The 21,113-nt window shown below is 39.2% G+C and overlaps 1 protein-coding gene across 1 annotated transcript; it reads left to right on the forward strand.

Moving 5' to 3' along the window:
• The first annotated feature begins 3,213 nt into the window (after positions 1-3,213).
• Positions 3,214-20,961, forward strand: Tcf/Lef (HMG protein Tcf/Lef). The gene is made up of 7 exons (XM_030979630.1): positions 3,214-3,433; positions 4,220-4,316; positions 8,143-8,349; positions 11,653-11,827; positions 12,731-12,896; positions 13,455-13,530; positions 14,122-20,961. The coding sequence occupies exons 1-7, from the start codon at positions 3,229-3,231 to the stop codon at positions 15,104-15,106; spliced, it is 1,911 nt and encodes a 636-aa protein (XP_030835490.1). The 5' UTR covers positions 3,214-3,228; the 3' UTR covers positions 15,107-20,961.
• Positions 20,962-21,113: the final 152 nt, after the last annotated feature.

The following is a 21,113-nucleotide window of genomic DNA, read 5'->3' on the forward strand; positions in this document are numbered from 1 at the left end:
TCAGAGTTTTACTACCATTGCAACAATCACCAAATGCAATCGAGTGAAATTTAGTATAGCTTCAATTCATTTATTGTAGCAAATAGATTGAATTATATCAAATAGATTGAAGCAACAGTAACACTATGGACAATTGTAGTTAAAGGTAAAGACCAGTTATGGTCACGCGATTGCATTGTGAAAGAAACGTTGTGGAATCGATCAGAAAAGGTTGATCATCTAGCATCTAGCATCTGCAAGTTTCTGGAATCATCAAAATGATAAGAAATTTGGCCCATTCTTCGTAAAGTTACAAGCACTATACACAGAAAGATGTATATGGGACTACCCTATATCTCTCACAGACCATGAGAGAAACAAATTTACCAAATATATGAATTAGTAGGCAGTTTCCCAGCAAATTTTGTATCATCATGTATTAGTCAAAACATATTCTTTCACATGATTGGTAATGAGAGCTTCCATTTCATTTTTTGAAATTGGGGCGTTTCCAATACTGGTCTTTACCTTTAAACTTTCCAAATTGTCTGCTGAGAGCCTAAAGGGCACTAACTCTCATATTTCAACACAGAGTTAATGTCCTTCTGGTTCCCAACAGATGATATAGATATTTCCCCGTCCTGAAAACCAGAAAGGTTTTAAAAAAACTGTGTTAAAGTATATCGGTTGAAGTTCTTTTGACCCTCAACAGACGTCACTTTCGTGATTGAAAGTGTTCATCACTCCAGTGTTGTAATCCTATAACTCTTATTCAAGTTGTTACGGATAGCAGTCGTAAGGGTTTAAATGCGTTACAAGCTTATTGGATTATCAGTGCTTTATAAAGAGGTTTTCATGGAGGGAGTGAGTGGCAGAATGGAAAAGGGGGCTACTACAGGTCAAAGCTGTATTTTTAACACTCAGATTGTGTCGTCTCTTTAGCTCTCAAGAAGTATAGAAGGCAGTAATGATGAGGGGGAGAGACAGAGACAGACAGACAGACAAAGAGAGAGAGAGAGAGAGAGAGAGACAGAGAGAGAGAGAGAGAGACAGAGACAGACAGACAAGTAGATAGAGAGACAGACGGACAGACATAGAGATGGAGAGAGAGAGAGAGAGAGAGAGAGATGAAGAGGGGGATTGAAAGGGACTTAAAAGAGCACTTCTAGCATATAATATGAACCTTTACAAAAATTTGAAATGAAAAGTTTTGAGAAAAACAATTTAGAAATAGATTACCTTTATTCCTATAAAAGACATAAGTCCCTCAAATTATCACTTCTCTCGTAAAAATCACTCTATTTTTTGTAAGCAAATGCCCTTTTTGATGTTAGCCAAAATAAATGCTGCTTCGTTTTATTTCTCCCTTCAAAAGCAGTCCAGTTTCCCCGCTCCTTTTTGTCCAATTTACCAATAATAAACTATCGGTATTGACACAAAATCACATAGCAACATTTTTTTGCCATTTCTAAATCAGTCTATATACCTTGACCAAGACAAAGAAACTGACAAAGTGTACTTCTCTGCCTCTGACATTCTCCACTAATGAGCCTCTGAGTTCTACAAAGGGACCTTCCGTTTGAAAAAGCATTTTTCCTTTTGAGGCGGGAGCGACAGAAATGATGGAATCACTCGCAGAAAGTCAGGGAGTTGAAGAAAGTTACCCTCAAATCAGGCTGTTACAAACCTTTCTCTTTTCTTCAATCTCTATGTAATGTAATGAATTTAGGCTTTGCAATATCATATCAAGGCTTAAGAATTCTGACCCTCCCCCCCCCCCCCAATAATTTCTTTTAGCGGCTTTGACAATCGGCACTCCCTTTTGATATCATTTTGCAGTGGATTTGATGAAGATTTGGTGTATTTTTATAGAATATATCTACAAGGTTTGAAATTTGAGAATCGCAGTTGTTCGTCTTGTCCCATAGAAAGCAGATGTTCTTTGAAATTTTGTCGCGGTTTCAAAGAAAAATAGTTTGTTAGACAGGAGCTCTTGGTAAAAGAGAAAGGAATTCTCACCTTAGCTCTTCTCTGTTGCAAACCTGTAGATGTTGAAGGTTTGTTCCAAGAAAGGACATACGCTCTAGACTCTTTGCCAAAGTATCTTCTGAATATTGAAGTAAAACTTGTGCCAGGAAATTGAAGTTCTTTCAAGAGAGAATATATATATATACCGGTACCATATATAGCAAAGGACATTTCCCAGCTTGGACTATTGTAATCAGTTGGAGCTAAACCGAAGGTGTTAAAATAAGCGATTGTCCAGTTTTTCATGAGAAAGAATACATCACTGTGGGACTCATAACGTGGTTCCTTGCTGTCAGTTGCAATTGAGTGTGGGGACATAAACTCTACAGTTCTCTCCAAAATTGGGAGAGCCATAAATACTAGGAAGATCTTGGAGAATCAAAATGGAAGATCAACTAGCGAGCAACCTGACGCTCTGCTGTGTGATGACTGTCACTGACATGGTAATCATGGGAAATCTGTTGAATAAGTGATGTTTGTGGGCCATTCTTCTGAGATGGCCCAGCAGAAGGGGATACTAGCTGGCCCCATACAAGAAGCCATCATCATCATCATCAGCAGCAGCAGCCATTAAATTCTACTCTTCCCAGATACAGCTATTTTATGAAGCTGTGTTTATACTAAGCCTTTATCCACATTTGCTACTTTAAAAATCTTTTAACGCTTTCTTGATGCAGTTCTCTACACTGATAGGAGTCCAGTGTGCAAGGGCCCATTTATGTCAATTGCGAGCCCCCCTAAAATTAGTTTGTGAGGAGCCCTACTTCATACCACAGTGTGTTTGTGTGTGTTTTGTTTTTAATACACGGCTCTCATCGTCATCTTCAGCTAATAATAGTTTTTGTGAGTGTGTGTCATTAATTTGACTACTAACTACTGCATCTTAAGCTGGAGCAAATAATCTAGCCTAGACTCATGTAGAGGTGTTGTGGTCTAGTGGATAAGTCGTCAGACTGTGGATCACAGGGTCCGCGGTTCAAGTCCTGCCGCAGCACTAATGTCCTTTGGCAAGACATCAATCTACATTTGCCACTCTCCAACCAGGTGTTATATGGGTACAGATAGGAAGGAATTCCTTGAATGCTGTGAGTGCCGAAATCGGCAGCCAAGCCGAGCCGGGTAATATTTGAAGCGCCTTGAGCACCTTGCATGGTGGATATGTGCGCTATATAAATATCTAAAATTATTATTATTATTATTATTATTTAAAAAAACTTTATAATGTTTAGCATTGTATTAACCTATTTCTCTATTTCTCTTCTCTCTTTCTCTCTTGCTCTGCAGGGCCAGAAGATGCCTGTGCTTCATCCCGGGGCGTATCCACCCTCCCTAGCCCAGCTGATGATGTACCAGCAGGAACACTACTCACACTCACCGGGGACACCCCCTCCTCATGTCAGAGGGCTCGAGGTCGATTCCAAGACAGGTGAGTCAGTGGCGTAGCTACAGGGGGCAGGGAGCATGTGCCCCCAATCCAAGTTTTGAGATACACAGGGGCTTGGGGCGAATTAGCCCCAGAAATGCCCCAAAGAGCCCCCAAAAGTCATAAAAAAGCCCCCCAAAATTTGCATAGAGTTAAACTCAATAACAAATTAAAGAGTGTTATTTTCATGCAAGCAAGCTTGAAAAGTTAGCCCCCAAATTTTTTAAATATTTTTTTTCCCTACCCCAATCAAAGGGGGGAGGGAGACAAAAAGGTTTTCCACCCCCTCTACTAATGGCCATTTAGCATTAACGTTTTTCTGTTTGGAGCCTGAAGGAGACTAAGTCATATTTTTTACATAGAGTTAACGTCCTTCTGGCTTCAAACAGACGATGTCATCGGCAGAGGAAGAAGGTCCATTCCCCATTGATGCCAGCCCCCCCCCCCCTCCCGCAATATTCTGATCCATATGCCACTGCAATTCAGGTCATATTTGGTATAGGCATGGCTGTGGTTGTACATTTTAGGTTCTAAATTTTAGGTATTAAATCTTATCACAGAATGCAGGGTCAATGCCCCTTCGCCTCTCATCAGATAAACTATCAATTATTATTGTTACTATTAATATCTGTATATATTTAGAACAAATTATTATTTATTCATTTTTTACTTTTTACACATATTATTAAGATCCCTGAATTGCTGCACATTATAATGATGTGTTATTTTTTCACTTTAACCAAGCTCAACAAATTATTCTTTGTCCTCCTCCTCCTCCTCCTCCTGCAGGTATCCTGAGACGGAGCCACTCCGAGATCTCACCGTATCATCCACTGTCTCCGAGCTCCTTGGGAACACATCCTTTAGAGGTCTACAACATGTCTTGGTAAGACCAAGATGATACAGCATTTGCAATGGCAACGATTGCTTTTGCCGTTATTTGTCAAAGATATAAGGCGTAGCGTGCAACTGAGTTGTAGGTTTAGGGTTAGGATGATGGTTAGGTATTGTGCTTAGCCCATAGTTGATGTTAGAAATTGAACTAGTTTTAGAAAGAGACCACAAACCCAGTTCACGAAGCCTTTTTTCAATGACAAATGACAAAAATCAGTGACAAATCTGCTGATAACCAATCAGAAGCAAGGATTTCAGTAGCTTATAACAAGAATTGTCAGTTGTCACTGATGACAAGTTTTGTGAAACACCCCCCTGGAGCCAGCATTGCTTAGACATCTGAAATATATTTAGGCTTAGGGTGCAATATGGTTTTAGGCTAGTTTATTTGAGCTAGGGATATGGATGCTCATCGCTAGTTACCTTATTTCAATTTGTATTCAGTTTTCATGAAAATGTCAAGATTCTGACCAAATAATTTGCTTGCTTTATGACTATCACAATATTCTTATAAAAATCATTCACTTTGCGATCCAAACTCCTCCCCAAACTCTTTCTGATGTTCATTCAAGAACTAAATCTTTAATAAAATAATTACACATCTAAGTCCTTCTTCTCGATCCACTCATTTTGGTTTCCTCCCCGTCCTAGCTATGTGGAGCACATACGTCTTTTCCACGTGAAGGCACGCAGGCTTGATTGCGCTTCGCCACAGCGTGATGATGCGTGGCAAGTGAAGCGCGGCAGCCCCGTTCCACAACCGGTCAAGAAATGGGCACAACTCATCAGTCAGAGGAGAAGCCTGGCCAGCCGCCTGCGTAATGCGCATTACGCACACTTCACACGCTCATACCAAGCTACTATGTCTTGGCCTAACATACACTCAAAACTCATCATCTTTCATCTTTGTCTTTCCTCTTGCCTTATTTCCTATTCACCCTCTTGGTTGCTCTCTCTTTCTCTGTCAAACTCGACCTTTTTTCTCGTAACCTCTGTCCACCTCTCTATCTTCTTTTGCTTCCTTGTCCCCCCTCCTCTCACTCTCCTCTTTCTATCCTGCCCCCCTCTCTCTCTCCCCTTTTCATTTTGTTCCCCACGTCTTTCTCCACCTCTATCTCTTTCTCTCTAGTCTTTCTATCTCTCTCTACCCTTGACTGTATTTCTCTTATTACAGTGAATCTCTATTTGTCATCTCATATCTTATCTACTGTGAGTCTCTCGCTGTCTCTCCCTCTCTTTCCCCTCCCTCTGTCTCTCTCTGTCTCTGTCTCTCCCTTTCTTTCCCCTCCCTCCCTCTCTCTCAGTCTCTCTCCTCTCCAACTCCACCTCCTATCATCTTACCCTACCTACAATCCTCTGCCCCAATCTCCATGATCTAACTTCATCCATGTATCTTCTAAATGTTGGCTTGTGACAAAAGCCCCTCTGATCTCCCATCTCTCTCTTCAGCTCTCTCTCTCTTTCCCTCTCTCTTTCTTCATCTCCCTTTTTATACAACTCTCTCTTCATTCCTCTCTCTCTCTTCATATCTCTAAATTAAAATAGATTTGCCTCCATGTGATTTTTCTCTTGGGGGGGGGGGGGGGGGGCATTTCACAAAACTTGTCATCAGTGACAAATGACAGTTTTTGTTATAAGCTACTGAAATCCTTGCTTCTGATTGGTAATCAGCAGACTTCTCTCTGATTTTTGTCATTTGTCTGTGTAAAAAGGCTTTGTGAAACAGGTCCCTGATCTCAATCTTTTGATAAAGCCTTCCTCCATTGCTGCATTTGGCAGATTTTGTGGGTGGAATCACTGGAATTGGTGATTTCAAATGCTGATCAGCTTCCTGCTTTGAAAGATGTTATGATATTACTATGTGTAATATTTTTGCGTTGTGGTTTGAGCTTTGTTTTCCTGAACCTCTGTGCTAGCTAAAACTTGACTGGAAACATGCTTGTGGAAATGTGAGTGCAGCCTTCAATACTATCTGAGCTATACATGGACATTATTTTCGTAAGATTTTGAAACCCAGAATTTTGTTGATCTTTTGTTTCTTCATTTTGAATTTCCAAACTTCTTGGCCATTTTCCATTTGAGATGTCTTTCGTTTCGCTTTTCCTTCTGAATCTTATGAGGATGCATTCACAAAGTTCTTCCTGCTTCCTCTCTTCTCTTTTCTCTCATTCATCCTCCTTCCCTCTCCTCCTCCATCTTCTCCCTCCTTTCCTCCCTGCCTTCCTCCCTCTCTTTCTCTCCCTCTCTCTCTTCCCCTCTCTCTCTCCCCCCTCTCTCTCTCCCCCTTCCTCGATCTCACTTGATCTCTCGCTCCCCACCTCCCTCCTCTTGCTATAACCCTGCTGCCTCCCTCCTCTTTCTTTGGAATATGAAGTCCTTGCTCAGTCAACCATACCATCTATGTGAATGGCATGGCATTGTGACAGCACACTAACACCATCTCCATCTCGCCCCACCCCCTCCTCCGTCCTCCCATGATTCAACTCCACCCTCATCCATTCCTCTTCTCTACTATGTAGCATTTGTTCATTGCTCAAGTAACCGTGCATCCATGTGAAATCGTGAATCACTGTGAAGGTACAATGACTCCATTCCATCTCACCCCCCTCTCCCCCTTCCCCTCCCCCTCCTGTGATACAACCCCGCCCTCGTTCTTCTGGACTATGTAGCATTTGTTCATCGAAGCACAAGGTCCATGACGGTGCTTTGACACCGACTTCTCATCTTCACCCCTTTGCGGAGAGGGGGCTTGCTGGAGGAGGTGATGGTGGAAGAATAGATTAGCATGAGAGAAACAGTGGCCAAGACCACACCAGGCAGCCTTTTACCTCTACCTACTAATTATCCTCCTCCTCCTCTCCATCAGTTTGTCTCTCTTCCACTTTCTCCATCCACTCTTTCTTTCTTTTTCTCTTTCTTTGTGTCTCTCTCCCACTCTCTCCCCCTCTCTCCCCCTCTCCCTGTCTTCCTCTCTCCCTCCCCCCTCTCACATCTTCCCCCTCTCTTCCCCTACACTGACGTTGATCGGTAGCCGCCTGGCAAGCCCCCGATTTCACGGGTATTTGGTGCGGTTGGCACCTCCCGTAGTTTTCAATCATAATCTTTGGCGCGATCGTCAACCTTTCACCGCGCCAGCACACTTTTCTTCCGAGTCCGGGGAACATTAAAACAAGGGGATGTGCACTTTTTGTCCCTGTCTGCTTATAGAATGGTAAAGGTTATTGCAGCGGTCTAGCGGTCTTATCAAAATTCCTTTTTCTTCCCCTGCTTCCTCGAATCCCGGGAAGCCGATTAATCGTGCGAGTTTACATTCCATGATCTTGACGAACCGCCCTCTTTTCTGTGAAGCACAAAATTATACTTCATCGAGAACATGATATGGGCTATATCAAGAGATGAACATAACCATGTTAGTCTCAATACTCTTTTGTTTTTGTGTGTGTGTACACATACACTTCTTTTTCGCAGGGCATAGATATTACTTTGCTCATTTAATTTGTTGTGAATACAAAATCATACTTTATATGCATTTTAACTAGTGTTGAAATACACATTGCATATGTTATGACGTAACGAGGAACCACATTTTCATCAGCCATTTCAGCTAGTTCATGGTCTCCCATTACCAGTTAGGCATTAACTTATGTTATACCCTTTAAATATGTTATACCGGTATATGTTTTTTTCAGGAATTGTAATGCTTTTACTGTTGTGTGCCTCCATCCCGATTCTAACCCCCTCCCCCCCCCCCCAGATAAATGATATCTAATCGACACATCTTCATTATTCTCATTTTTATTCTGTTCCCCCCTCTCCAGGCCAGGCCAACCGTTCTACCCTCTCACCAGCAGTGCACTGCGGTCCCCCTACCCTCCCAGCCTAGCCGTCAGCCCAGCCAGCATGGCACGCCTGGGCCCCTCGCCCATCGGCGCCGGTCCAATACCCGTGGGTAGCCTTCCACACTCCCTCATGCACCCCATTGGGTCATCTCAGCAACATGATGCACAGCAGCAGAGCAATGATAGGTAAGCTGGCCGGCAATCACCTCCATAAAAAGACCACCTGTATGTAAAGATCACTTTTTGTTTCCCCTTGAAATGATCTCATTCAAACATCATGTTAAAGGAAACCTACATACAGTCAAACCTGTCTATGGCGACCACCCAAGGGAAACACAAAAAGTGGCCTTTGTAGACAGGTTCCTTTAGTACATGATTCAATGAGAAACCATTTACAAGGGAAACAACAAATGTGGCCTTTGTAGACAGGTGGTCACTAAAGCAGATTTTACTGTACATTCAAAGACCACCTGCCCACAAAGACTTTTTTTGGTTCCCCTTTGGGTGGTCTCTATACACAGGTTTTACTCCTTAATAATTTAAGTCTATGGCACCACCTATCTAAAACTTCTGTTTGAAGGTATACCCCTAAACAAAATTGTGAAGAAAAAAAAATCCAAATCAAATCGAAGGTTTTGTTATTCCACTGAAACCCATTTTTGTGTTCACCTGTGCAGAAAGACCACCTGTCCATGAAGACCACATTTTAGTTCACCTAGAACTGTTTCTCACTAAAATCTGTATTCAAGTTACCCATATATGAAGACCCCCTGCTTGAAAAGACCACTTTTTCTTTCCTCTAGCGAGCAGTCTTTATAGACACGTTTGATTGTATTTTAAATGACAGTTTAAAGATCACTAAAGGGAAACAAACAAAAGTGAATACAGAATGCCACAATACATCACAAAATAAACATTGCAAACGTGATTGACTTTATGGCTTACATTCCAATGATGCCTCTCGGACATAAGAACTGCTTATGATAATTAATTTTAATGACTCCCCAGCAATATTCATTATTAAAATTGAAAATTGCAGGTAGTTGCAATTTCTCAATAACCTTTCCTTAGAAATATTAATGAGGTGAACAACACTTGAAAGTAAGGGTAACATTCTGTTAAAGTATACAGAATCATGATTAATAAGACATAATGAGAAGACAAACGGTTGGATACATCAGTATATTCTTCAACAGGCCAAGATTTAGTTTATCGTTGCAATTCAAATGTCAGACATCGCAATATATATAATTGTCAACATTAAACTTTGATTTTTTTTAGCTTTGCATGATATATTGCAGGATGAAAGACACTTCATTTCTGATAAACTAGCTTGTAAACAAGTCTGATTATGGTATGTGTACAATCTATCATTCTACATAAATCTGTAGAATGGAATTGATAGTCTGACTAATACATCTCTCAGATTGGAAATAAAGATTGACCTTAACAATCTCGTCCAATCAGCAATAATTCACCTCAGCGGAATATCCAATAAGTCGGTAGTTAGCCACATACTGTAGCAATATGGTGATTTATTGGAGAGATTGGTGCTTGCCATGTTTCACAGACAAGGCTACAGTGGAAGCCACGAGGCCCAGGGCTTGAGATATGGTTACCAGTCATCATGATCAAATCATAGACAAATGAAGTAGTGGTGGCACAACCCATCTCGGGTATAATGCACCAGTCTGTGAATGAGAAATCAACTCTGAGAAACTGTCACCAGTCATCAAGAGCAGAGTGGTTACACATCCCATTTCTGGAGCAACCCCAGTGCACGAGGCATAGGGAGTAATGATCATGAGATGGGATAGGGTACCAGCTCCGTTGCCTAATTGGATCATGATTGTAGGTGGATTGGGGAGGGGAAATCCAATTGATTAAGCAACAATTGCCAAACTTGTTGTGGATAAATTTATTTCAGCGGGGAGGTGCAGTAACTCTCCACCTCAACGCGAGGCATCGTTCGCTCGTTGTCTCCACGCCACTCGATTGATAGGATTACCGTCTTTAGTTTCATCCAATAATATTGGATTTCGCTACATAAACGTCACCTGTCGTTTGTATGGACCGTGTCATGAAGCCGACTGAATCACAAATGCAAAGAGAGGCCCGTTAACATGGTCTGGCATTCCAGCTTTAATGGCATGATATCGATGAAATAGAATCCTGTAAAGGATATTGCAATCTGTAGACAGCAAATAATTGTCCATGGATATTTCCTGAATTGCAGATGAGAAACAGGAAATAAAAGTCATGCATAAAATGAAAGTAAAATTGCTATGATCATATAAATTTAATGCTTTGCCTCATTTAAATAATTCAAATTTCCAGGGTTGATCAGACACTATTTTATTTTTATTTTTGTGTGTTGGGGGGGGGGGGGGGAGGGGGTCGCTGCAGGAGTCAGAGGGATGGGGTTGGGGGAGGGAGATGGGCAAGATGGGACCCATTGTAGCTAAGCACAGATCTTTATTGGCAGAGCATAATAATAGAAGGGTCCTGGTACACATGGGCTAATACATTTTAAATTTAGGGGGGGGGGCCCTAATTGGGGCCCAAATTTTGAAAAATCGAACAAGGGCCAGAACACACCACCCTACAAATTTAATTTTGACCTGATATATGATAAAGTAACAGGTCCTTCCAAAGGTCTTTGGTTAAATCCTGGACCCATCCATCCAAGTGAGATACATGACAACAGAGCAGATATATACATTGATAATCATACTTATATGAAACAAGAAATTAAAATTAGAAACAAGAAATGGTCACATTGATTCTTGAAATGAGAATAAAAGAGAAAAAGAAGAAAGATTATTTATTAAAATCTATTGATAATCATTTTGATCAGTTCCTTCTTGGTTCTCCAGGTCCATGTAACACGAAGCTTGGCAATTGATCGTACAATTTATTTTTGGCGATTGATTGCATTGATCACTATATGCTATCAATCACAAAAATCAATCGTACGGGCAATTTCCAAGCTTTGAGTTACGAGGCCCAGATGTAAAGATGAAAGAGGAACCAAGAACAAACACCACTCTTCTTGATAACCACCTTTGTTTCCTTATTTGTTCTCATTTTGATTTAGTTTCCTTTCTTGGCTCTTCAGGGTGTGTTTCACAAAGACTTTAATAAGATCGACTTTAGTTGGAATTAACTATGGCAGGCCATTCATGCCACTGTTTTCTCTCACCATTTACTGGCATTGGTCTCTCAAAGGACATACAAATCATGGTCACAATTCTACAGAATTTACATTTTTTGATAGTTCATTATTGAAGGAAAAAATATTATCTAAAGATCATAATGATGTGAACAACCAGCGGCATGAATGTCCTGCCATAGTTAAGTCCAACTTAAAGTCGATCTTAGTCTTTGTGAAACACCCCCCAAAGCTGTATTAAGAAGGAAAGAGAAACCAAGAACAAACCACATTCTTCATGATAATCATTTTTCCCCTTTCTTTTTTTCTTCTTGTAGGCATCAGAAGGAGAAGGAAAAGAAGCTTGCCGCCCAAGAAGCAAAGAACAAACAGCAACACATCAAGAAACCTCTCAATGCATTCATGCTCTACATGAAGGAGATGAGAGCCAGCGTGGTCAAGGAGTGCACCCTCAAAGAGAGCGCAGCCATTAATCAAATATTAGGAAGAAGGGTAAGAAACCTCCCCCTATCAAAAAGGCAACTCTGGCCCATTTGCCAGTTGAGGTGAAAAAAATAGAGAAAATTCAAAGGAATGTAACGGTGAAAGTTTTGTCAAAATCGGATGATAAATAAGAAAGTTATGGAATTTTAAAATTCCAATCGAATATTAGGAAGGAGGGTAAGAAATCAAATGCTCCTTAAATCCAGCCCATTTGGAAGTTGAATTGAATAAATAGAGAACAATGGAAGGAACAAAACATTGAAAGTTTCATCAAAATTGGATGAAGAATAAGAAAGTTATGGAATTTTCAAGGTTTGCATAATTTCATGACACTGATGTGTACCGGTAATCACATAGGGTGTATGCAAATTAGCGAGTTGATGATATCATCTCCTCGCTTTTCTCTATCCGTTTTGTTTTGTTGATTTAACAAAAATATCACTTTTCTGTTCTGGGAATGTAAAACATGGTTTGAATCTGTAAGGAATTTGTGCAAAATCACCATTACTGTTACTAATTGTGATATAATGGAAAATGTTATTGCTGGTGTAATTTGAAATTTCAAACAGGGAGTGGAGATGGTGCACATTGTGTGTGAATGAATCCAATGACCAGGGTAATCATACCTGTAAAGCGCTTAGAGACGGTACTTAAAGCTTATCTGTACTAGTTTATACGAGGGATTAGACCGCCCCGCAAGTTCACTGGACAGGTGGTTATCTCATTAACTCAGCTCTCAATAAACATAAGAAAAAGAGGATCATGGGGGACCAATGGTCACTGATTAGGCATTGTTTTCTATATAGAGGGAGCAAGTAGCTACAAGTAGTGCAGTGAGGTTTTAAGCGATATATAAATCCAAATTATCATTCTCATTATCTAAAATCTTTCTGGACTGTATTGTCTTTTCAGTGGCATGCGCTCACCAGAGAAGAACAGGCCAAGTACTATGAGCTCGCACGCAAGGAGCGACAACTTCATATGCAGCTATACCCAGGCTGGAGCGCCAGGGACAACTATGCCATACACGGCAAGAAGAAGAAGAAGAAGAGAGACAAGTCACATGGCGATAATCCAGGTAAGTTTTATACGATGAAACCTGTAAATAAAGACTGCTCAGAGGGAGAAAAGAAAAGAGGTCTTTATGGCATGTGGTCTTTATGTACAGTTTCCTTTAGTATATGTTTAAATAAGAAACCACTTTCAAGGGAAAAAGAAAATGTAGTCTTTCTATACAGGTCATCCCTAAAGCAGTAACTGTATTTTGCCTCTATTGAATATTTTTTGAGGAGGGAGGGGGGGGGGGGGGATCATTTGATTGATTAAATAAACCAGTCATGTGTTTAAAATTGGCCCATGAAATCATCAGCAGTTACCCCAAAATGCCAATTTTGGGTTGTACTGTTTTCCCCAGGTAATGCAACTGTACATAGGTTTAACAATTGAGCCGTAGAGGGCAGATGCAAAGCCTTGCCGGTCATATCACTTAATAGAGTGTCTGGCGTGTAAGAATATGTAGACTGCATGATTATTTGAACTGCAGAGGCTCATGTTAGTGTTGAGTGCTGTTGTAAGGTGTGTTTTAGAAATTAAAAAAAATATCCTTGTTTTGATTCCCAATGTTCCCTGCCTCCAGGTGAGCCATCAACACCCAAGAAGTGTAGAGCGAGGTTTGGTGTGGACCAACAAGATTTCTGGTGTAAACCTTGCAGGTGAGTCAAATAAATGCATCCACAAATCACATGTACTCGTTCTTGAAGAGTTGCTGAGAACTGTAAATTAGTCCATGTCCAATTTTAAACCCTTGACCGCTGAATTCTCTAATACCCATAGGCTGTAATATAATAGCCACCGGATCTCATAGGCAGTGGCTTAAGATAACATGAATGGTGACAATTGTATGAAACCTATTTAGAAACTACTCTTCTAGTTATGATAATATCCATAAATTTAGAGTTATTCCTACTACGGTGTGAATGGGTTATCTTTTTTTTCTTCATTGAAGTTGAAGATTACTTTTACTTTGATAAATGATGATCATATTACTTAAAACTTACAGGGATGTATTTAAACAGTAGGCTTGTGGATGCACCATGTGAGAGAGAGGGAGGATTGAGGAGTCCTGAAAAAGACTCTCTGTAATCTTTCTTGAGGGGGATGTATTTAGTTGCATGTTACGAGTAATCCATTGACAGTTTAACCACTAAGGGCTTTGATACATGCAAGACAACTCTTCTTTAATTTCATCAAACTAACCGATCAATTGTTCATCATCTGTATTTCTGTGTTTCGTCATTCATCAGGAGGAAGAAGAAGTGCATAAGATACATCTCATCTGATGAGAACGACCACGGAAGGAACGATGATGATATGGATGACGATGACATGGACGACGACCAGTCGGACACCAGCCCCAGTCAGCCACCTCCTCTCGACCCAGACCAGCCAATACCATCGCCCCTATCGAGGATGCCCCATTCTCCAGTCCATCGACCTCACCAGGATGCCATGGTCTCACCGAAGCAGAACGGCATCCATCCTGTTTCATTAAGCCGTGTGCTCCCTCATCCGATCAGCAGCAGCGGTCGGAGTAACAGCAACGGACACAGTAGTAGCTTTCAGAGCAACGGTGAGCCCCCGACATCCAAAGGACCAAGCGCATCGTCATTGTCATCATCATCCTCTGCATCGTCGTCATCGGCCGGAATGTCGCATTCGTCCACCAGTTCATCCCACAAGGTTCCAAGCCATAGAGACAGTCATTCGGCAAGCCACTTGAGCCAGTCGAGTGTGAACAAGCCTGCCGAAACGAGTCGTCCGCTCTTCTCGCCGCACTTACACACGACGTCGTCGAGCGGGCCGGGCACGTCGGCATCGATATCATCATCTCTTTCACATTCTACTCTCAGCATTCCGTCGCTGTCGTCTCAGCACATCTCCCACCACTCACAGCAATCCCTGGCAGCACAGACGTCGCCGACCATCGTTCACTTACCTCACCCGTCGGCGGCGTCCTACCCGTCTCTTTCGAGTGCAACGTCCCCCATGGTCATGTTCTCGCCGCAGGCATCGTTGCTGGGCCACCATCCGACCCCGCCTGGGATGCACGAGGCGTTCCGGCCGCACCTTACGAACGGTTTCCCCCCGCATGGGCTCTTACCCATGCATCATCCTCAAGGTATGCATCCCCCTCCGCTCATCTCGGCGGCGCACTCCCATCAGCTTAGAGTGCCCCTGTCTGAAATGCCTCAGGATCTCTCAGTCAAGTCAGGGACCGTAACAGCGTGACTACCCTGGTGAGGCTTGGTCACAGTCGCAACGTAACGTTTCAATCCGCCCTCTCCCAAGATTCAATCCTCTATGCATACCAACCAATAAACCAGAAACAGGGTTACAGAAAAATCTTAAGATTGACCCTATTACCCCGATCACACTGCCAATCCGACAGCTGACCATGGTCTGACTGTATTCGGTCAAGCGTCGGTCTCAATGATGTGTCTGACCTACAAACCCACACCTACATGTTTTCACCCTTTTGATGAAAATTGTAGTTCCAATTTTGTTAAACCATGAAAACTTAGGGCTATAAAAAGTACTGTATCTCTCCTGATCGTATTCATTGGGCTTGTGCCTTGTTGCTCTTTATCAAGCAGTCTGAAATTAACGACCAACCGTTTTTAGTCCCAATTTTTGATACTATTTGAGAAAGAAGTGGCTGGACCATTTTAATGTAATTTTTTTACTCAATCAAAAATATGATTTATCCATTATCCCCTGAATTCATGTTAACTGCACGCCATAGGATTTTATCCATCTCAAGTTTATTTATAAAGCTACCTCGATCCATCCCACCGTTAAAGTGATAACCATGGTAAGGACCCCAATTCTGGTATGAGAAACCTACAAAGCTGCTTGATGTGTAGGTTCTGCCGAAGTGTTGCGTTGCGGCCAGAGTAAGTCTCTCCCTCCACCTGAACTTGACGATATGTACTATTCAACGTTGTGAATTTGTAAATTATTTATATGCACGGACCACATGCGAATCGTCTTGCGCCGTCGGAGCTCTCAGAGACACCCACCCGAGGCAATCGTCTGCTTTCGTCGGTCGGCACGGCCATTTCATTTGCTCCTACTGCAAGACCTATCTCGTAAAATGGGAGACAAAGACTCTTTAGAGCTTAAAAGATGACCTATCGTGACTGCTGAATTCATTGCTGTCTTTTTTCTTGTTTTGCTTTGTAATATATATTTCACTCACTTGCTCACTTCTGTACTTTTTTTTAAAGACGTTTTTTTTGTTGTTCATCTGTTGTTATAGGAACGCATCATACATCATCGGTCAATGGAAATGCAGTGTGTGGTGTTGGTATTTTAGTAGTGCCAGGAGTTTTGTAAACTCCTGTTTCAACAGCTTCTTAATGTGTTCCTCTATCCGATTCCGGTTTAAGAAATGCTGTCAAGTTCCGGTGTAAGAAATGCTTACTGATTTTAAATCCGATGTCGAGTGTTTTTAAATGAAGTGCTTGGGAAGTACATCACACCCAAGACAAACACTGAATTTTAAGCACCTACATGTCATTTGCTTTTGGCTGCAACCAAGTGTGTGTCCATACAGGACTTTTAAACATGTATCCATCATGAACATCTCTGATTTTACTTTAGCATTACATGAGGTATTAAAGCAGAAGATAAAAAGGAACAGATAGAAAATTAAGGGTTTATTATTTCAGTTCTTTCTTTGACAAAAGACTTTAAAACATGTCTTTTCAGCGAAAACACAATCTATCCAGAATTAAGATCATATGAACATGATGTTCTCACAGATAAATTACTAGAATATTAATTGTTAACATACTTCTTATGGTGTTGACAAATTACTAATTACCACTGTGGTGAGTTAGCTTCTAACTTCTTGTATGAATACACTTACAAGTCACATGACCAATCACATGACCGATCACATGCTATGATGCGTCTCCTTATAAAGCAAACTTGAATAACCATACCTGCAATCTTGTACATGTTCATTCATTAAAAGTCTATTACTTTATAATTTTGTTTATATAATATTAGTGAGAAATGTGATTTTATGTTGTAAGAATTATATTCTATGTTAGTTTTGATGTTTCCCCCCAAGATATATCTTTAAAGTTTGAAGTACACGCAAGTACATATCTGAAATTATTGACTTTTCTATTTTTTTTCTCATTCTTTTGTGGAGATATTCTTCGGAGGATGATCTTTTTTATACTTAACATCTCAAGCTACAATGTAGACAGTTACGGAAACTACCTTTTTGAAAATTAAATTCAGGGCAAAGAGTTGAAAATGACTTACAAACAGTACAGATGTAGAATTCAAAGTTGGTCAGTTTGTAACATATTGTACCTAACTTTTGATAAATCAAAGTTATATTTACTGTTATGTTTGTAGGAAGTATAGGAGAACTATGCTAACAAGCATGTTGTATTCATTCAATACGGATAATTTGATTATTTTTCTTTACTTTAAATGTTCCCCATTTACGATGTTCTTCTTGAGAAGGGACGAAACATCAATACTTGTCAAAAATCCTTCTCTCAGTAATTCAATCATTTATACCTTTAAAAACCAGGCACAATAACAGCATTTTATTTTCTCTCTCTCGATTTAAGCAACTACTTCTTGTCCCTGTTTTCTCCCAACCTAAAAGCATGTGGCTTCTGTGTTCTTTCTTGAGCTTCATTTTCTCCTTCACGTTTATGTATTTCGCTCCATCCGTTGATCGAGAGAGAAAAATTTGTGAAATATGTACTTCATCCTGCAGTTGATGAATGAAGAAAAGAGTACTATAAATAAGTGTGACAGTACTTTTGTTTTATACGAAACAGGACCCGCTTGTATTCAGCTTTTTTTGTTTTTTTGTAATTCAGATGATAATGTATTTTCTATGGAGGTTTAAAGGTTCCTGTGTATCATACAACAAGATTTCTTGAATATGCAATAAAGTTTGGAAATCTGCTCATTTTCACTCCCATTTTAGAATAAATACAGCGGCACAAAATGCTATCATGGATTGATGTTTGAATAATGATAACAAAAATGTGATATCTGATAGAGGTTAATTTCCATGTCGATCATAGAATCTAAATGAACTTGTCCAGATAATAATGATAATTTGAAGGATTGATGTCACCAAGTGAATATACATTAAAGGATTTACCACTGCCTTATATAAATTAGGATACCACATGCTCAAATATCTTCATGTTTTTCTATTAAAAAGAATCGATTTACACCACCGATCTTGGTGCACCTTTTACAGAGTTTCCCCAAATCTGTGGTCTGATTGGCTTTTTCAAGGAAAAGTACATTCGATTGTAACCTCAGTTTTTAATGTAACTTTTGTGCAAGTGGACTTTAATAGGTGTAATAAACTCATAGCTTTAATGATACGTACAAGGACCAAATCATACTAGACACTACACTTTGTAACACCTGGCAAAATTTTGCTCAGCTTTATATTAGTACATTCCAGGAGTACATGTTTTGGGGGATTTCCCCTAAGCCATAGTATGGAACAAGCCGTTAGTTTTGCAAGGATTCATTTATTTTCCAGAGGGTTTTATTTTTGTAAGGCATTCAATTACGTCATTTTTTTTGCAAATTTTTGTAGGGTTGCGAATTTGATAACGCACAGAAAAATGAGCTGTCAGGGCATGTACGATCATGTATTTCATGTACCATAGCATGTTTTAAATATCATTAATGCAAACGAAACAAACTACATGTACAACTTTTTTTGGTGGGTTTTTGTTATTTTGTACCTTCAGAATTAAAAAGAATCAAATAAAATGTTGAAAGTAAGTGTGGATTATTGCTAATACTACCCTTGGGCTGTAAGCTCCCCTCTTATTTTTTATGAACAGTTTGTAAACTTAAGACTTATCTTTTAGGCTGAACCGTGTATGTAATCCATCCTGAAAACATAAATAATGGTAAGATGGAGTTGTTCTTTCTCTTACCGGCCAGTCTTTTTAATAATGTGACGATACTGAATGCTGCACAGGACTTAAAGGGAAATCCAGCCTTGGCAGACAACTACTCTAAAGGAAAGCAGAAAAATCAGAAAACCTGACTGGTGAAGTGTGAATTGAGTTGGACAAAAAAATCAGAAAGTTATGAATTTTTGAAATTTGTAATCACTATGTGGGAACTTCAAATTGGCTGAATCAGTAATGTTAAGTGTAACAAAGTGCCGGACTACTTTCCCATTTGTTTCAACACATCAAATGATTAATATGTCTTTTTTTTCTTCAAGACTTATGGTTAGGGACATTCTTCTTGTTAGAGGACCTATAACAATATCTTATCAATAATAAACATGTACTATCAATATATTTTGAGTAGTGCCACAAAGGAGAAGGCACTTGGGGGAAAAACAGAAATTAATTATATTTTTGTACACAACAAACTCAAGTTGTCCCATGACTACGTAACAATCCTCTGACCAAATTGCCAATTTGAGATTTACATGGATTTAGTGATTTCTTATTTCATAAATTTGTAACTCCCTCATTATTGGCCCAATGTATTTCAAACTTTCGCTTTTCTATGTATCTTATTTTTCTGCTTCCCTAACAACGAGTTATTACAGGGTTTGGATTGCCCTTTCAGACTATTAACTCATCCAAAATGTATCACATACAAAATGTTGACAATTTTTCTGTAATATAGCCCTTTTGTTGTTAAAACATAAAGACAACTTATGTCTCTTTGTTTTTAAAATTTTAAAGACGACCACTGTACAGATGGCTGTTGAATGTGTTTTTAAAAAGAGGGCTTATTTTTTTATCTCACGTACAGAACTCTTGATATATACGCAATTTCCGACAATTGTAGTTGCCTGTATTCAGAAAATATTCATTACTTCAACGGTTGAATCACTTGCTAATGTTCCTAAGGAATTTCAGAAACAAATATTAAATTTTGCTGTTTCATATTAGGAACCTTTTATTCAAAAACTGTTTATCCATATCAACTGAAATCTCTGTCATATTGGTTTTTGGTAAATTTTGTAGAAAATTAGGGCAGTTCATTTAATCACCAATAGACATTCCATAACATCACCTCCATTCTTTATCAGTTCTAGAAGGTAACAAAACGATTAATTTAGTTATCTTTCTTTAATCGGTAACTCTCATAAATTTTAAGTTGAAAAAATTATTAATACAATTTTTTTTTTTTTTTTTAAATTAGCAATTTGGTTAAAAAGTAATCTGGGCAAAATTCTATCACCCCGGTGAGAGAAAACTATGAGTCTTAATATCTTTTCTGAATACAGGTTTATACTGCTTGATGACTGTCGTTTTGTTTTGGACTAGTTTCAAGTAATGTGTCAATAATTAGTGTGAATAAGAGATTTTTATAAGATGCCTTGTGTGTTAATGTTTTCCTAGTGAAATAATCATGTTTTCAACAAAATTACGATGAAGATTACATATAGTTTTAAAAGTTTTTTTGAATTGAACTATTTGCAAATATCCCCTTCCAACTTAAACCTTCATTTTTTAAAAAATTAATAATTGTTTCAGGAATTAGTCTAAAATAAAAAGAAAAAAACATATGTAGATGGTTAAATTAAATTATTGTTTGAAGCCTGTATCTTTGAATTGTTTTGGACATGGATGCAGGGGGTTCAGAAGTAACTGTTGAATTTCAGATTATTCAAGAATTTGTATTGCTAAATTATCATATTTAATTATAAAAGCAAATCATGTGAACCGATTGTTCAACTAATTGTTCGATGAGGAATTGCTTTTTGACTTTTGAAATGAAAATCATGTTTTGTCATTGACTGTATGTTTTTTAAACAACTATTTTTTCTTGTTAGTGTGTTTTTGTATTATATAATAGATGCTCATGAGAGTGGTGATGTTTTTTGTTTTCACTTTTTTTTAAAATTAATTTTTTGTTTGTAGAGCCTTCACAGAATTGCAAATGTATAAAATATTGTAATTTGCGTAAACATTCGATGGAAAAAAATATTGTGAAGATTTGAAGAAAAAAATAGTGAAAATGATTCTACACACTGGGCCGAAACGAAAAATGTTTATATTAGTGCATTTGTGAAATAAACATCTTTTTCAAGAACAGATAAATGATTTTTGATTGTGATGTGTCCCTTTTTGAAAGTGAGAAGTACCGGTAGTTTTATGTTTATGCGATTATGTCCCCAGGAAAGAAATATCCATTATATTAAACCTTAGATATTCAACAAAGGCCCAATTAAACCAGTCCACTTTTCATTCTTGAG

This window comes from Strongylocentrotus purpuratus, unplaced genomic scaffold (genome assembly GCF_000002235.5).
Source record: "Strongylocentrotus purpuratus isolate Spur 01 unplaced genomic scaffold, Spur_5.0 spur5_scaffold_10, whole genome shotgun sequence".
NCBI lineage: Eukaryota > Metazoa > Echinodermata > Echinoidea > Camarodonta > Strongylocentrotidae > Strongylocentrotus > Strongylocentrotus purpuratus.